This window comes from Antedon mediterranea, chromosome 10 (genome assembly GCF_964355755.1).
Source record: "Antedon mediterranea chromosome 10, ecAntMedi1.1, whole genome shotgun sequence".
NCBI classification, from domain to species: Eukaryota; Metazoa; Echinodermata; class Crinoidea; order Comatulida; family Antedonidae; genus Antedon; species Antedon mediterranea.
The window spans coordinates 17,343,507-17,360,715 of NC_092679.1; the positions used below are offsets into that span (position 1 = coordinate 17,343,507).

At 31.6% G+C, this 17,209-nt stretch overlaps 1 protein-coding gene across 5 annotated transcripts in view; it reads right to left on the minus strand.

Annotated features, from left to right (window-relative positions):
• Window positions 1-17,209, minus strand: part of LOC140059788 (serine/threonine-protein kinase D1-like) — a 32,245-nt gene that overhangs the window by 11,395 nt on the left and 3,641 nt on the right. For 2 of the 5 annotated variants that reach the window (XM_072105698.1, XM_072105696.1), the window contains exons 2-7: window positions 13,067-13,205; window positions 11,082-11,213; window positions 9,680-9,849; window positions 8,829-9,033; window positions 5,971-6,048; window positions 3,845-3,916 (exon numbers count right to left, since the gene is read on the minus strand). In XM_072105698.1, coding sequence (XP_071961799.1) covers window positions 3,845-3,916; window positions 5,971-6,048; window positions 8,829-9,033; window positions 9,680-9,849; window positions 11,082-11,213; window positions 13,067-13,205 — 796 coding nt within the window. Of the gene's footprint in view, window positions 1-3,844; window positions 3,917-5,970; window positions 6,049-8,828; window positions 9,034-9,679; window positions 9,850-11,081; window positions 11,214-13,066; window positions 13,206-17,209 lie in introns of those variants that run through there. The other 3 variants (XM_072105697.1, XM_072105701.1, XM_072105699.1) reach the window with 3 other exon arrangements.

Consider the following 17,209-nt stretch of genomic DNA (forward strand, 5'->3'; position numbering starts at 1 on the left):
AGACATTAGTTTGAATGTTAACAAAACATCGTTGAAATTGAATTAGTGGCTGTTTTAACAATGCATGAATTACAGTGGAAATTGGTAATTCAGTATTACATAATACCACCATACAGCTACTTACCTATGATTATCCACAAAGCATTGTTGTTATAAAATTCATAGATAATTAACCTACAGTGAATCAGATTACAAAAATTTAGATATAATATCTAAATAAAAAAAAATTAATTAAAAATGTACTAAATTAAAAACGTAAAAACTAAAGGTAGATAAAAATTAATCTCAATGATTTGTTTATAAATAAACAACAAGGTAAACAGTTACATTAACCCAGACTAAAGACAAAGTCTGGTCTACCATGTTTTTCTTTTGCAGTTTTGCAGGTCAATATTTCTTTCAAAAATCAATAATAATATTTTCTGGGATAATTTGAATATAAAAATATAATTAAAACTGTTTAACATTTAATTTCAGTTAACTCTTCCTTTAACTAAATTTCTGGTTTCCTGTGTTAAAAGTCATATAATGCTTTTTGAATGGGTTTATGGTTTTCAGAGAATTTTAATTTTGGCAGAGTCCACCACAGTAAGTAACGTATTAAAATTTACAAACCACAGCATAAACATATGGTCAGCTTTAATTTTATTATAAATTAAATGAAAACAACAAGTAGATATTAAAAAATATTAATTAAATTGTTTATCTTATTTTTAAAATATTTTGTTTTGTTTTTGTTTTCAGCATTTATAATAATAATAATGGTAGTCTTATTTAGCATCTAATACAATGTTTCTAAGTGCTTCACACAAAAAATGATCCATAAAATATCAATCAGTCACAGGATGAGAATTACATTAATATTTACTAAACTAATTCTCTTAGGATTTGAACCCAGGAGCTTGGAAATAGGCAAGAATCTTAACCTTATACAGTATAACTAGGGAAGAGTGTTCACTCTTTCCTGGTATAACCAAGCCCAATACACCAATAACAAATGATCTAAATCTAGACACTCAGAAATTCCAACTTTAAAAAAAAAACTGATTGTTTATAGTAGTTTTAGATAATAGGTTGACTAAGCCTAAACATGACATCAGATTTGCATGAGTTTTATTCTTTAAATTTGTTAATACTGTATGTGCAATTTAAACAACTTAATATAGTATTACAAAGAAATCTAAACGCCACTTTGAATTAATTTCAACCTATAGATAGATATGGGTAAACATTAAAGTTCCATGATAAATACACATGTTCTTCCCTGAATTACAAGAAACACATAGTACTAAAATTGCTCAGGGCACGCACGCGAAGAAGAATTGTACTATTTAATAATATATTTCTTGTACTGTATTTTCTCCCCTATAGAGGTATGTATGCCCACATGTAACCTGTTTACAAAAAGCTCCAATCTCTATTCCACCCGAAACTTTCATGGAATTTAAATTTTAACTGGTATAACTCCCCTATGTATACAATGTAATCTTATGTTATAATATTTGTTGGTGTGCATTAATCTAAAACAAGGGGAAATCCAGGATTTTACTAATGGATCTGCCTTGATACAGTAGGAACTAATTGTTAAAAAATGTTTTTCCTGAAATAGATAGTAAACTATTCTTGAATGGAACCACCCATACGAAATATCTAGCTTTATCTTTTTACTGTATACATACAGTATATAAATTTTGAAAACGGTTGACAAATTAAATTTAAAAAAAACAAAAATAATATTAAATTGTCCAAGTTTTCATAATAAGTCGATTGTAGAAATTGTAATAATGATTATGATAACGAGAATGATTATGATAACGAGGATGATAATGATGAGAAATGTACTATGATAGTATGGCAAACCTCTTGCATTCAATTATGTTAATTGAAATAAGCACCTTTTAGACATTTGTACTGCATTGTACATGTAGTAATGTGCTCATTCATGCAAATCAATTGACCTGCTCGGTCAATCGGAACAAATTTGTGCAAACTCACTGACACCATCAGTAATGTTGATGACAATGATGATGACAATGATGATGACAAGAACGTGAAAATGTTGATAATAAAATAATTATTATATAAAAGTAATCAAATCTAACGTTTCTAATGTTAAATGTTTTAGTATCGCATCGTGTTAATTTAATATTACAAATTGTTGAATTTATTATGTTAAATAGAACACTTGTTAGACGCGGAATTTTGTTAGAGAGATTACAAACACTGTACTGTGTATTTTAGTCAAGCATATTGACCGGCACAATTGGAACTATGGAAGGACTGCCGTCGTACAATCAATACTGAAACTAAATAATAAAATAATTTTCATCAATAAGAAACAAAAACTAAAAAATTACAAAAATAATAAATATTTCTAACATTACTAGTTGGTATAATAATTTAGCTGTACTGGATTTACTTTCTATTTACATGTAGATAGCGATGGGTGCAATGATGTTAAGCTGTGCAGATGTGGGCGGGGTCGCCATACAATTGTAATGCTTAAATTTGAATCATTTAAAACTATACCCACCCTAAGAACATTCTTTATTCAAATATAGTAGACTCCAATGTATGGATGGTTTTGGGGACATTTTCCAGTTTTGAGAGTGATGACTAAATTCTTAGAAATCTAGCCACTTTACATTACACTGTTAAAAACTTTCCTTTTAGCAGCTAAATACATCTCTTTTAATGTTACTTATAAGTACCTTATAGTTTCCATAATTAAGTATATTTAGATGGTCGTTAATTTGTGATTATACTACACAAATATCAGTTAAAGTAATACAGTGATAGGCGTTTAAAATAGACATGTTTAAAATGTTATTCTGGCTAGTGTTGTTAGTGGCAAAAATAGTAGTATATTTAAGTCATTATAGCATTATATTAGTAAGAGCAGGGAGTTGTTAATAACAACTCCCTGGTAAGAGGTATAAACAGATAATATTATAGAAATTATGATGACGACAATGGTGATAGTAATGATGTTAGTGATGATGACAATGATGATGACAATGATTATGTTTATGGTAATGACGATGATGATAATGGCAATTATTATGATGATGACAATGATGATAATGACAATGATTATGTTGGTGATAATGATGACAATGATGATGATGATGACAATGATTATGTTGGTGATAATGATGACAATGATGATAATGACAATGATTATGTTGGTGATAATGATGATGATGATAATGACAATGATTATGTTGGTGATAATGATGACGATGATTATGTTGGTGATAACGATGATGATGATGGTAATGACAATGATGATAATGACAATGATTATGTTGGTGATAATGACAATGATCATAATGACAATGATTATGTTGATGACAATGATTATGTAGGTGATAATGATGATGATGATAATGAAAATGATTATGTTGGTGATAATAAAAATGATGATTATGTTGGTGATAATGATGACGATAATGGTGATGACAATGATGCTGTTTGTCATTATGATAACAATTGTGATGTTTTTGGTGATAAAAAAATAAATAAAATGATGTTTTTGAAGATAATACAGGTGATACAGGTTGTTAATTTCATGCTATTTGCCAGTGGTTGTAACCACTTTGAGTGTAAAAGTGTTTTCTTTGATAGAACTATGTGGTTATATCTGCAACTCCTTTTAAACAGCAGTAAGGGTAGTTACTTTACATAAGCTATTATTTCATGCTGAAAATTCCACCTCCATCTTTCATAGCAGTAGACACAAACAAATTAATACGATATTAATTATTAGCTGATGTGAGTGGGACTTGAAGCAGCATAGAACTGTGTTAATAAAAGGTTAGGATCAGCAAACCGAACTACCTACCTTCTTGACTCATAGACGACACATACCACACAGGTTGACCATCATCCGTTTCTTTAAGACTACCGCACGACCCTGAGAAAACACCACACATTCTACTCTATAAATTTTATACGACACAGTTTAAATCTAGTAAAGGTTATCTATCGAATGAAAAAAATTGTAAATACCCATCACCAGAAGAGATTCTACTATTAGGAAACTTTAAAACACTAATTAATGCTAAAAAGCCAAGCACCCTACTCTGAATGAAGAATGAACTATTTACGAGTACTACAGCTTGAGGCTCGGTAGTAATACACAGGTTAAACACACAAAAGACCTCAGATAGTTATAGAGTAAAATGATTGATACACAGCAGACAGTACACAGAGTGTTGAAAACTCAATAGAAATAGAAAAGTTAGATACTCTGATTAGACAAAATGTTGATGTCAATAGTCAGTTTAAAACAATAACAATCAAAAGCACAAACAATCCTGATATATTAATGGTTAAAACATGGAGGAAATATAGATGTAGAAAGATTAAAATAAATGATCAAATGAATAATCTTCAGCTTATAATGTCAGGCTTCAAACCCTTCCACCATCAGGAGGTACTATGAAACTACCAAAAAATTATACCCACTGTCAAAACCGTCTTGGAATGCTATAAAATGGATTTCCCAGAAAAAAAACCAAACCACTCGCCACTGTATGAAATTAATAATTACACTAAATTCTCTTTTAATTGGATAATCAACTATAAATACAATAGCTGATGTATGTGATTTGAAAAACATAGCTATAAATTCTAAAGGTCTGTAAACTAATTTGACAAAAAAGTGTGATGTGCTCAAATATAGTAGTGATACACCAAAATATGGTTGTGATATGACATTATCATGTCCATATATGGGCACATCACATTTTTTCAGAGCTTAATGGCATACATTTACACACCACAATCTGCAACAGTAGATGTGTTCTTCATCAGATTGGTATTCTTCAACAAACTTGGTTTAATTTTAAGCAAGATGTACATTTATGATGTTGGCCAGTTACTTTTACGTGGATGATGTCCAAGATGGGGTAGTATGGAATGGGATAGCATGGAATGGGATAGCATTGGCACGGGTGCCATACTTTTTATTTGGTTTGCAGATATGGTATCTCTTATAATACTAAAATGAATGTATCTACATATTTATTATTACATTATTTTTAGTATTAAGTATTTCAAATGGTTTTACCATGAATGGGTAGTCTTGACGAGGGCGGGGCAGAGATTTTTTCTTGAAAAGAATGGTGCCATACTTTTTATTAGGTTTGCAGATATGGTATCTCTTATAATACTAAAATGAATGTATCTACATATTTATTATTACATTATTTTTAGTATTAAGTATTTCAAATGGTGGTTTTTACCATGGATGAAGTGTCTTACAAATATTAAGGTCTTAGTATATTCAGTACTATAACTGTACTGTCCTATCATTTGATTTAAAATGTTTGTTATCCTGTTTACTTATGTGAATAACTGTTACCATAGCAATAGCATTCATGCATATTATAACATCTCTGATTATTATGGTTCAATAAACAACAATGACACCCCTATTGTAAAATGGTTTAAACCACAATCCTACGCATTACGTATAAAGAAAATCTAACAGCCATTGAGTGCTAACAAACCAACATGCAACCAGAATACCCACTAAAGTAAATAAAAGCCAAAAAAAAAAAAACCAAAAGTGTATTATCTAATAACCTTTTCACAATATGTAGATAATTTATAAATTTTAAAAGTAATAATAATAATTTAGATTATGTTTTAAAAACATTCAAATAATTTTAACTTTCCATTATAAAAGTTTTATATTTTTTTAAATAAATTAACGAAGGCGAGGCATAACTGACTAGGCGGAAAAATAATAATACATTTTTTTGTAATTGAGTGTGAAAAGGATATAAGAATCTATCATTGAAAAATGCAAAAGAATACTAAAATACACCAGAAAAAGTAAAAAATAATTTGTACAAATAAATTGCTTGCAGGCAAAAACATTGGTATATAAATATATGCAGAATGAATGTGTTATGTACTGCAGCAATCACAGTATTTTCAGCATAGATTTCTTAAGATTACCTTCTCTGAGTGCTGCTTCTCCAAGACAGTCCTTAGCAACTTTATCACAGCATTTCTTATGACAATTAAACTTACAATCTAGAAACAAAACATAAAAAAAACATATTTTTAAAATAAATGATGAGGATATAAATGTTCCCAAGAATGCAGTGTGGTTACTACACCTGCGTTCCAAATGTAGACTCGGACCGACGAGTCATTGATAGTCTGTACTTTCCCAAGCCATTGGTCAACGTCACAGTTCATTGCATTTAGGCTGGCTTAAAGGGTCTTTCACATGGCACAGTTCCGGTTCGGCGCCGGCAAATCCAATCGAACGTCGATGTTTCGTTTTTACATGGCTACACGCATATCGATTTACGCCTAGCCATGTGGAGAGTCGTGAAAATGAAACATTGATGTTCGATTCACTGGACCGGAACAGGTGTGAAAGACACTTAATTCATTTGGAACACCATGCAAGGTGGTTGAAATTTGGGATGTTCCAGAATGCCTAAAATTGATATTATTTGTTTTTATTTGATTTCCCTTTTACATCTAATTATTTTGTGCATTCTTTTATTTTGTTTATCTTTATAAATTCTATTTCTTAATTAAATTTTATTTTTTGCATGTTTATGTTCCTAATAATCTGGATGGACCACTCGTTAAATATTGTTAAAATAAATAAATATTTATGCGATATGCAAAAATACATTAATTGTGATTTGATTTGCTCTGAACATTGCAGTGTATTAGATTAGAATGAAAGATTTTAATACCACATAATTTTATGCTAATATATGAAAAACTAATTTATTTTATCACAAGTCCTTATGGAAAGAATGAGCTTATTCTGCTATTAACATAAAGGTATACAATGGCATATTCATTCACATAATCTATACCCGAGTAATGATATACCAATTTCATGATTAAAACATGTTTAGTTTTCAAATGTTATGTTAAATAGATCAGAAAAAATTGATTATTTGATTCAGTCTTCTATAATTCTTCAAGCTTTAAGCTCTGTCTACACTATCAACAAAATATGGTAGTTTGTTTGTTTGTTTATTTGTTTACCACACACATTTTAATACAAAGTAAGACAAATAACTGAAAGATATAAGTATATAAGTAGTGATATGCCCAAATATAGTATTGATATGACATCATCGTGTCCATATATGGGCATATCACATTTTTTGTCATATAAAGTTTGATAGTGTAGACAGAGCTTTATAAATTGATTTATTGCGAGTTTACTAAAGATTGTGTAGTACAATAGCCCCTACCTGGATAATTCAAATAAAACAAAATTACTTTAAAAACATCAAACCATTCCTTGTCTTAAATGTACGTATTATAGTTAAATATGATAAAAAGAGAGAATTTGTATCGCAAGAGGTCCATAGAGTATTTAATTTTACATAAAATTCAGTTTGTGGCCTTAAATTAGATTGAAAAAACAAATGTAGGGAATGTGTCTTTAAATAAATATTAAATCCAAATTACTGAAAAATTGAAAATGATATGGGTATCAGAGGTTGAAAATTAATGGATATATAAATGAAATAAGCAAAAAGCTAAATGAAAACGGTAAAGTGAAATAGCCAGAATGAAGTGCAAAGATTTCGGAAAAAACACTACTCCTTTGTCAAAAGAAATATTAATATCAATTATTAATAGACGCTCCCTCCCTTACCCCAAAAGTCAGTGGTACAACCTTGATGTTTAGGACGCATGTACAACACTATCATTATTTCAGTCTACAGGTATTATAGTAAAGAGAGTCAGGGAAACGATTAGCGAATGTAATGTCAAGACGAATAGGGTAACACAGATAATGATAGATATTGATGAGTAAAAAGAACAAGTACGTACAGTACTCACAACCTCCCTAGCCAACCTCCTGGTGCATGAACTGAAAATGACAATTCTTCTGGCTATGATCTAGGCTCTAAAGCTATATTCTGATGATCATAAAGTCGGGGATAGGATTATTTATACCCAAGGTGGTATTATACCCGGGGAACTACGGTAATTACTGTACAAATACAAAAATAACATTTTACCGTGAAAATATTCTGGTTCTGTATAACATTCCAGTTGTTTATTATTTGATAGAGTATGTGATCTTATGATGCTGGTACAGTAGGTGAACCTATATTAATATCTAAATACTAGGCAAATTACTGAGAAAACAACAGCGGCTATCTCAGTAAATTGAATAAGCAAAAGGCTAAATCAAAACGGTAAAGTAAATAGTTTGAAAATGTACTAAGCTTTCGGAAAACACTTTTCTTTTGTCAATGTCAAGGGTTAATGAGAGTACAGTACTTGGAAAACATGAATATTAATAATATCTGAAAGATGAGGGTTTATCAATTTGATATCTGTTGTACGTGCATACAATTAAGACCTAGTAATGTTCCGCCATACCATGCCAAAGAGTCCCTATCCAATCGCATTTGAAGAATGCCATGAAAGCTCTAGTGAATGGTTTAGACATATCAAGCAGAAGGTTCCAAGTTCGAATCTTAGAAGGTGGCTTTTCTCATTTGCACACAGATTACTGTACCTCATTTTCGTCTATGCCTGTAATTGTTAACAATATCTATATACCCTGTCATCCCAAGTTTATAAGTACTACATTTCACCAAATCTCTGTGTCTGTGCGTCTTTATTCAGAAACTAGGTGTCTCATGTAAAGTAATCCCGAGAATAGAGATAATCTGATATCAAAGAGGGGGGCCACCCAAGATGAAGGCTCAATGTAAAATTTCAAAATTACAGTCGAGCTGATACTTGGGAAAAGTAATCGTATATATAGCTACATTTGACACATATATTTGCTAGTCAATATAAATTATACATACCTTTACACTGCATCCCTTGCCTAAATAATCCAACTAACAGTTTCCTACAAAATTGACAAACTGTCGGTTTGGCGTAGTTATGAATCACGAATGTGTGAGGAACTTTGACCTTACTGGCCAAAGCTTTGTCTACTCCGATTGGTCGACAGCTCCACGAGTTCGACCTCTTCTCTTTACTAAAATCCGAGGATCTAGAGAGCAAGCTCTGAAAGGAAGCATAATGGAGTTTGATTAGTTTTCAGTTATTGTATGCACAGAGTGAGTGGTAGAAATGCCATCCTAAACTACATCCACAAGTATTGGAATAATGTTATATTTATCTTTTAACACTTAATTATTGTTTGACAAACATTCTAAAGCCCTGTCTACACTATCAAACTTTATGTGACAAAAACATGTGATGTGGCCATATATGGACATGATGATGTCATATCACTAACTATATTTGGGCATATCACAACCATATTTAGACATATCACAATTTTTTTTGTCAAACTAGTTTGATAGTGTAGACAGAGCATTAGAAATAAAACTCTCCTAAAACCAGACTTTTCTTGAGGTCCAAAAGATCCGCAAACTCTATTTATACCATTAAAAACACATTCAGAATGTCAGACAGTCCAGAAAGCCTGTATTTTAGTATACTGTAGCATGGTGCAATGTACAATACTTTATGTTAACATTTTAAGACATCCTCAGTGACAATTCTGTGCTCTATTTTTTTTAAACATGGCTGTGATTTACGTAGGTGGTTTACATAACTTGATTCTCTAGTATAATACCTGAATGAGCAAGACATATTTCACCATTATATTATACCGCCACCAAATTTTACAAAAGTAAGTACTGACTTTTACCGTGGTTTCATCTGCAGGGCCACCTGAAAGACTTTCTTGTGACATTGCCGTAAGCGGGAGACTGACGTTACCGCCCACAGACAATGATGGCCGCCGTATCTTAGATAGAGTACAATCATTTGGGATTTTCCAAGCACACCTTTTATGATAGTTACATCCACATCCTACAAAAAAGAATGCTCTTGTTAACATGGTTTACAACGAGTTGCTGTAGGCATGCCATTAGGGTTTTCTAGGAAGAATTGTTTCTTCTCCTCCAGGTTTTGGCAGACCAGTGAACCAGTACACCTACAATATCAGTACCTACAATCATTGGAAAATTGTGTAGACTTTGTCATAGACTTTGTTATATTACGGAGTAGATAATAACTGCAGTACTACTGTAGATACTCTATGTATTACTACTACTAAAAAAAAAACTTTTTTAATATTCCAAGTTCTGACAACAAAAAAACCCTACATGGAATGTGACATTTAATCTAAAACGTTAAATAATTATAATCCTCCTCATTCATTCAAACTGGACTAGGCCCTCTACAAACTCGCACGAGCCAGCATTGCAGCATCTCCTCAGCAGCATACCGAGAGACGATCCCCTACTCTTTTCAAATAGTGTACGGTACCTATCTTTCTCTAAATAAATAAACTGTCAATAAATTCTGAATAAAATTAATAGTATAGTATATGCTACCACTAGCATGCAGTGGGACAAATCCAGGGGCCCCAAAATTGTGTGTATAATGTATATGACCAACTGGAGTAAGCTTATTTGATCCAGGGACCTGAAATGTTTATGGTTGAATGCCTATTGTACATAGGGAATTGATGGTACATATGCAGGGAATACCAGCACTTGTGAAGCAATATCCAGGGACTTTAAAAATCAAAATCTTTAGATTTGTATGCATTATAGATTGTGCATAGCTATGGGAAACAGAGAATTGGGTAATGGAATGTCAATATAGAAGAAAACAAATGTTGTTACTGCATACTGCAGACTAAATTGACATTAAAAAAACCTCTCTTTGAAAAATGTTTTTATCTGGTTTTCATCTGTATACAATTCTTTACATTACAACTTGTTGTCAACAAAAGTCATCTAGAAATGACTGGATGTTAGTGGTTGCTACTGTAGGAGTAGCTAAAAACGGCAAATCGCAGACCAGGTTTGCCAATAAAGAGGGGGGGGGGGGGAAGGGGTTGCTTTACAACTAGCTAAGCTACGCCTAGCAACCACTAACCTCCAGTTTTTCGAAAAGTCGCACACATTCATATCTAATTACTGGTTTAACTTAAAGAATTGTATACAAACCTAGCCCTGAGTAGTATCATTTAAAACTAGCCAAATATTGGCAGGGAATGATTTTCAACAAGTAATAATCAGAAAATTTATTACCATCACATTTGATACCCTGTTTGACAAGTCCAAATAGCATCTGGCCGCAGAAGTCACAAAATGTTGGTACTTTGTACGAGTGAACATACAGTGTGTGTGGTCTGATTTGCATCTCTTCTACTGTCGCGTCAGCTATGAAAAAAAAGTCATCAAAAATTAATTTTATTGCACAAATAAGGATTATTGTTAAAAAATTTAACTAAATACAGTAAATAAAAATAACTAAAATGAAAAAACCTTTTATGTCATCAAAAATGAGGGTCTTAATATTATTATATAATAATTTATTTGGAAGCTACACTTTTGAAACAGTGGCACACTTCTTGAATGAAGGTGCGTCCTAAGTAAAATAAAACAATAGGCCTATTTACAAGGAAACTTAAAATAAATTATGTACAAGATATAAAAAATAACATTAACAAAAGTAATAATTAATATCGACTATTACATTGGCTATTTGCATGATATAGTGTACAAATTATATAGTAGGCCTAAAGTAGTACATTTAAATATGATAATTCGAAGGTCAAATCATTGTGCTTTGTCGTGCTTACTTTCATTACTTAAAACATTGATTACTTGAAACCAATTCAGTGCTTATTACAGACAACAGAGTCAATCAATCACATAATCTTGTATAGAAACAATGTTGAGATGTGTTTTCATTGGCCTTAATTTAAATAACAGTTGAGTTGTACTGCATACTGTAATATCAGACTGTGGTTTCGTAGTGGATAAATTTAGACGGCTAATTTTTATTTTTGACCACTTATAATAGATAAAGTAAACATTATTTTTCATGGCACTACTCCCGAGAAGAAGCCCTCTTTCGAGAAACCCTGTTCAGGGGACACTGTTAAGGGGATACTTTCATGTGCAACGAACAAGAAGCAATAAGCATTTAACACTAATTCTTATTCAAGGGACACTCCTATTAAGGGGAACACTTAATGTTCAGCCCAAAAGATGTCCCGTTCTACTGTTGTACTGATCTTCAGGTTGGATTGAATTAGGAACTTTTTTACCTCATGTACCTGTGTTCTATGTATGGAAGGCCGAAGAGGTAAAAATGGGTGTGGCCATACTGTAGCTAATAATGAATTGTAAACATATAGAATTTTCATGTAATATGTATGGAAGGCATTTAGTTAATGTATTGTAAACATATAGAGAATTTTCATGAATACCGTATTGTTCCTAATAAACGCCCCCGGGGCATTGCATTTTTTTTTTAAGGGGGTGAAATGTAAAAATCATAAATAGAGCCTAGGCCTAATAATGAGGCCTACCTACCCTAAAAAAATAAACAAGTTGCTTCTGACGGTCAATCAATGTTTTTTTGGGTGTGCAACAAATAAGTTCACAGGGTACCTCCAAACCCCCTGCTATGCTCTGTGTCTGCGTTTAGCTGTAATTTTTACTTTAAAATTAAAAATCTTGGATTGCTCTTGGGGCAAACGGCCGACGATGCAGCGTTCTTCGTTGTCTCTTTCACAACAGAAACAGCGTGGTTATCGTAGTTGTTTCCTTTATTGACATCTGTCCTCAACGTAATAAAAAGTTCTAACAACTCGAAAGGTCTTCATAAACTAGACGCCTTGTATCAATTCCGTGTTGTGTGAATAAACATGCAATTGTCTGATCTCCATTGTTTTCCTGGATTTTTAAAGACCAGCAATGTATGTTGTCGCGAATTGAAAAAACGTCCAGTGTCCTACACGCGCGAATTACCCTACGCGCCCGGTGTAGGCCTATATTGTTATCACAGTCGCTAAAAAATGTGACTTTCTGGGCTGAAAACCAATTATAAATCCTCTGTTTAGATAGATTAGACTAATAGATGTGTTAATTAGAAAATGAACAAAAAATAAAGGGGGCATTTATTAGGGGCGGGGCGTTTATTAGGAACAATACGGTATGTATGGAAGGCAAATAAGGTAAAAAAGGGTGTGGCGATGGTAAACTAAGATCAATAGTATTTATACCTGACAAGACAGCTTCTACCACAGAGCCATCTGTAATCTCATTCGGCGATGTAATGAGTTGTAGTATATTTGCACTATTTGGATCATGCCTAAAAAACCGTACCTTATCTCCAAGACCATAGAATTCATGTGTCGGGTACTGTGAATATAGAAAAATATAATAATTAATTTCTCCTTTAAACTGAAGGACCTCAATGACTGTTCTTCCAGAGAACCCAGTATACAGACAAAAACAAACTTAAAATATGACAAACACAACCCATTTCAAAACAAGAAATTTTTCTTACAAAAAACGCAACTCATCTCACTCAATATTTATCAAATGTTTTCATAGACTCTCTTTTCCCAGACATGGTTTGAGGTGTGCGCATACCCAGTCCGAGTTTCCAAACACCCATTTTTTCAGCCTTAGTAACCTATAAGCTACTGCATGGTAACTGTTTCCTAATGCTTCCGTTCTCTTGAATGTAACTGCCTTAAGGAGCGGTGCGAACAATTTACACTCTGTTGTTGTGCAGGAATTGATTTTACTTGAAAGCAGGCCTTGTCTTTTGAAAATTATAGGTGTGCTACAAATTGCACTCCTCAATACATTCAGGGGCGTGCTGTGCTGTTTGTATTTTGGTGTGTAGAAGTTTACCAAATTTAAGCGTGTTGTAAATCACATTCCTCAAGGGTAGTTTAGGAGTGTTAGGTTAGTGATGCACTCGCTCGCCTTAAAAGACAAGGCCTGTGAAAGTATACCATACTTGATTTTAAAAAATAATCATGTACTTTACACTAGTAAAAAATACCCAGAAAACGTAGCTGATTTAACTATGACATTTACAAAATGTTACTCAGAGCGGATAGCACAAGTCTGTTCAAAACTTGAAAAGACAATAAGGAGTCAATTGCTGAAACCCCGTTTTATATAAATTATTATTTTATTAATATGTATTTTTTTCTGTTTATGAGCATATCTCTTACAACTTTATATCCTTCAAGAAAATGAATAAAAAACAATTTCACAAATTATACAGTACACTTAAATAGTCAATAATAATTATCCTATTGATACTTTGAATCGCAATTAAAGAGAAAAAAAAATTAAAAAAAAAAAGAGTACTGATATACTCATTAAAAATTACTCTATACCACCACACATTAATATGATGAAAAGAAATTGCACGCAACCAAATTGGTTGTGATTTAGGCGACTAACGTAGTTGGGACTAACTGTTTAAATTAAAAATTATGCATGTCCCCTGGAGGCTGTGCTGTATGGATACTAACAGTAACTACTCAGTTGAGAAGCAGATTGCATTATCAATGAAACACTTAATACTCTCTGATCTATTTATACTCAGACTTGAACATCATTTTTTAAAGTGCTATTATATAATAAAAAGAATGTTAATTAATAATGTATTTGTATTAAAGATGTATTTTCCCCCTTTTTTTTTAATATACCATTTTATTTTCATATAATAGTTATTTACTTTACCAAAAATTGGATCAAAAAAAAAATTTTTTACCTGAAAAAAACTGTAATTTAAAGCAAAAAATAGTCAAATTGGCTGCCAGCCAATTGGTTTTTGGTTGAATTTAACTGTTTATTTTGTCATTTTATTAGTCAAAATAATATTTGTTCAGGTTTTTTTTCTATGGACTTGATTAAGTTTGTTAAAACTACATAATGGCCTAATCAAAGTCTGATTTTATTAATCTTCACTTTTCATGTTTTTGGGAGACAATACATATCTTAAACTATACAGGTAGGATTAATATGGTTTTGAGTATAATATAAATAGTACTATAGTGCAAACATTTTGAGTGAATGATACTCATTTTTTGTGCCATAATATTTTGAGTGCATGGTAAAAAGCAATACTGTGCGAATATTGCCATTGCAATATTAAAAAGAAATTTTGAAATAAATTATACAGTAGATGCAGTTCAAAGAATCATCCCAAAGTATTTGTTTTAAAACATTCAATTGGGAAAATAAATCTTGTAGTTTGCACTATAAATTATTTAATGTTTTAATATTCATAGAGTCATTTAAAAAATATGCAACAGATACAGTGACTAATCGAGGATTTTTAAATAGAGATGGGAAGGGGTGAATGAACTTTCATATGTCCTTACTTTTGCAATTGCAATGTTTTAACATTTATTTGGCCATCTTATAATCATCTTATCATCATAATTCTGTTTGTAATGTTTTGTTGTTTTTTTTTAGATAAATTGATACATACATTTGTCTTACATAAAACAAAATAAATTGGAAAGTTTTCGTTTTAGATAGGAAAATCATTTTAATATGCTGTCATTGATAAAAATAATATTTTAAAAAATCCAATCAAATGATGTCATGATCAATAAAAACAATAACATCGTTGTATTGCCATGATATTATTGCTCTTACTGATCATGACGTCATTTGATTGGACAAAGGCAGTATATACAGGTACAGTATGGCTATACAATACCGTAGTTATAGGATGTAAATTGTTTAGATTTCTTTTGTTTTATGTATAAAAAATACATATTTATCTATTTATCGTCGATCGTTATCGTCCTAGTGTAAATGGGCCTTTAAGCTCAATAAAGATGAAAGAATCTCAAATCATTAGAAAAGAGAAAAATGGATCAAAAACTTTGGATGCAAAACATGCAGTAGATGAATAGTATATATATGACAGTACAGTAGTAACAGCAGTGCTACAATAATAGTATACAGCTCTGACAACAGTAGGCCTACAATAATAAAGTTAGAAGACACTACACATTAAGGGCACAAGGCCGAATTGATCATGACTCACAAATTCTCCAATAAACACTGTATAATCTAATATACAGTGTTTGACAAAGTTTAAGCCTGGGCTTACAATATACTTCATCATCTCAGAGGTCTTGAAACAAACTTCAAACCTTTGCAAAATGCAGACCCGATGCTGCTGTTGGCCCTGAACTTGCTGAGTAAGTTCTAGCATAGCTTATATTATGTTTGATAAATAATCAAACATATGAACATAAATATACTGTAGTTAAAGTACAGTGTGAAACGTGCAATCAAAGCTCTCTCTCTACACTATCAAACTAACTGTAGTTTGATAAAAAAAAGGGTTTATGTGCTTAAATATATTGGAACATCACATTTTTTTTACATAAAGTTTGATAGTGTAGACAGAGCGTAATTGATAAGAAGAAAAAAACAACAAATAATCAGGATTAGTAAATATTAAGGCAACAAACATATAAAACCAAACTACAGTACTTATACAGTTTTAAACAAACAGTATTATAATAAATTTATTGTGGAATGAAGATAACTGTAGATATAGAAGTGTGAAGTGGTGATATTTGATGATAATAAAGATGACATAAATGATATTGATGATATCATAAATGATAATGATATATCACGAAGTATTGATGACACATTTTGAAAGATCAATACTATAAAAATGATATTAAAAATTTTAAAAACTTTTATTAATTAGTTTATTTTACAGGGAGCAATGTACAAAAATCTGCACTACAGTACAATTCCAACAGGAGATAGCAGTAAGAGAACCACACAGGTTTAACTGACCGTTAATGCAGTAAAGCCACATTCACACAGCTTATTTGAGATCATTGATACAACATTTGCAAATGTTAGCTTTAATATTGTAGTGTGAAAGGGTAGGAACACCAAAATGACTTTCTGTGAGACCTTATAAAATTCAAATAAATATTATTTAATTAACCATTCATGTCTTCAATTCTGTTTGTAAAGCATGTTTACCTCCATGTGTAAAGTAACAGATTTTCTGTAATTTGCGAATTTCGGCTTATTACACAGTGTGAAAGGGTCCAAACATCCAAACACCTGATTCTATCAGATTTCCTGTGAGACCTCGACACATCTTTTTGGGATCTGCCTTCGTCCACTTTCTTTTATTATTGCCATTGTTGTTTTTGTTACTATTGGTCTCTTGCACGTTAATAAATGTTCTTTGAATTCAAATAAATATTACTCTAATTAATTATTCATGCCTTTAATTCTGTAAAGTAACAGATTTTGTGTCTTTCGCTGAAACACATAGCTTTCTAGGTTCAACAGTAACATTACAGCAATACTGCCTTTTGTTTGAAAGGCAATTTATTATTAAT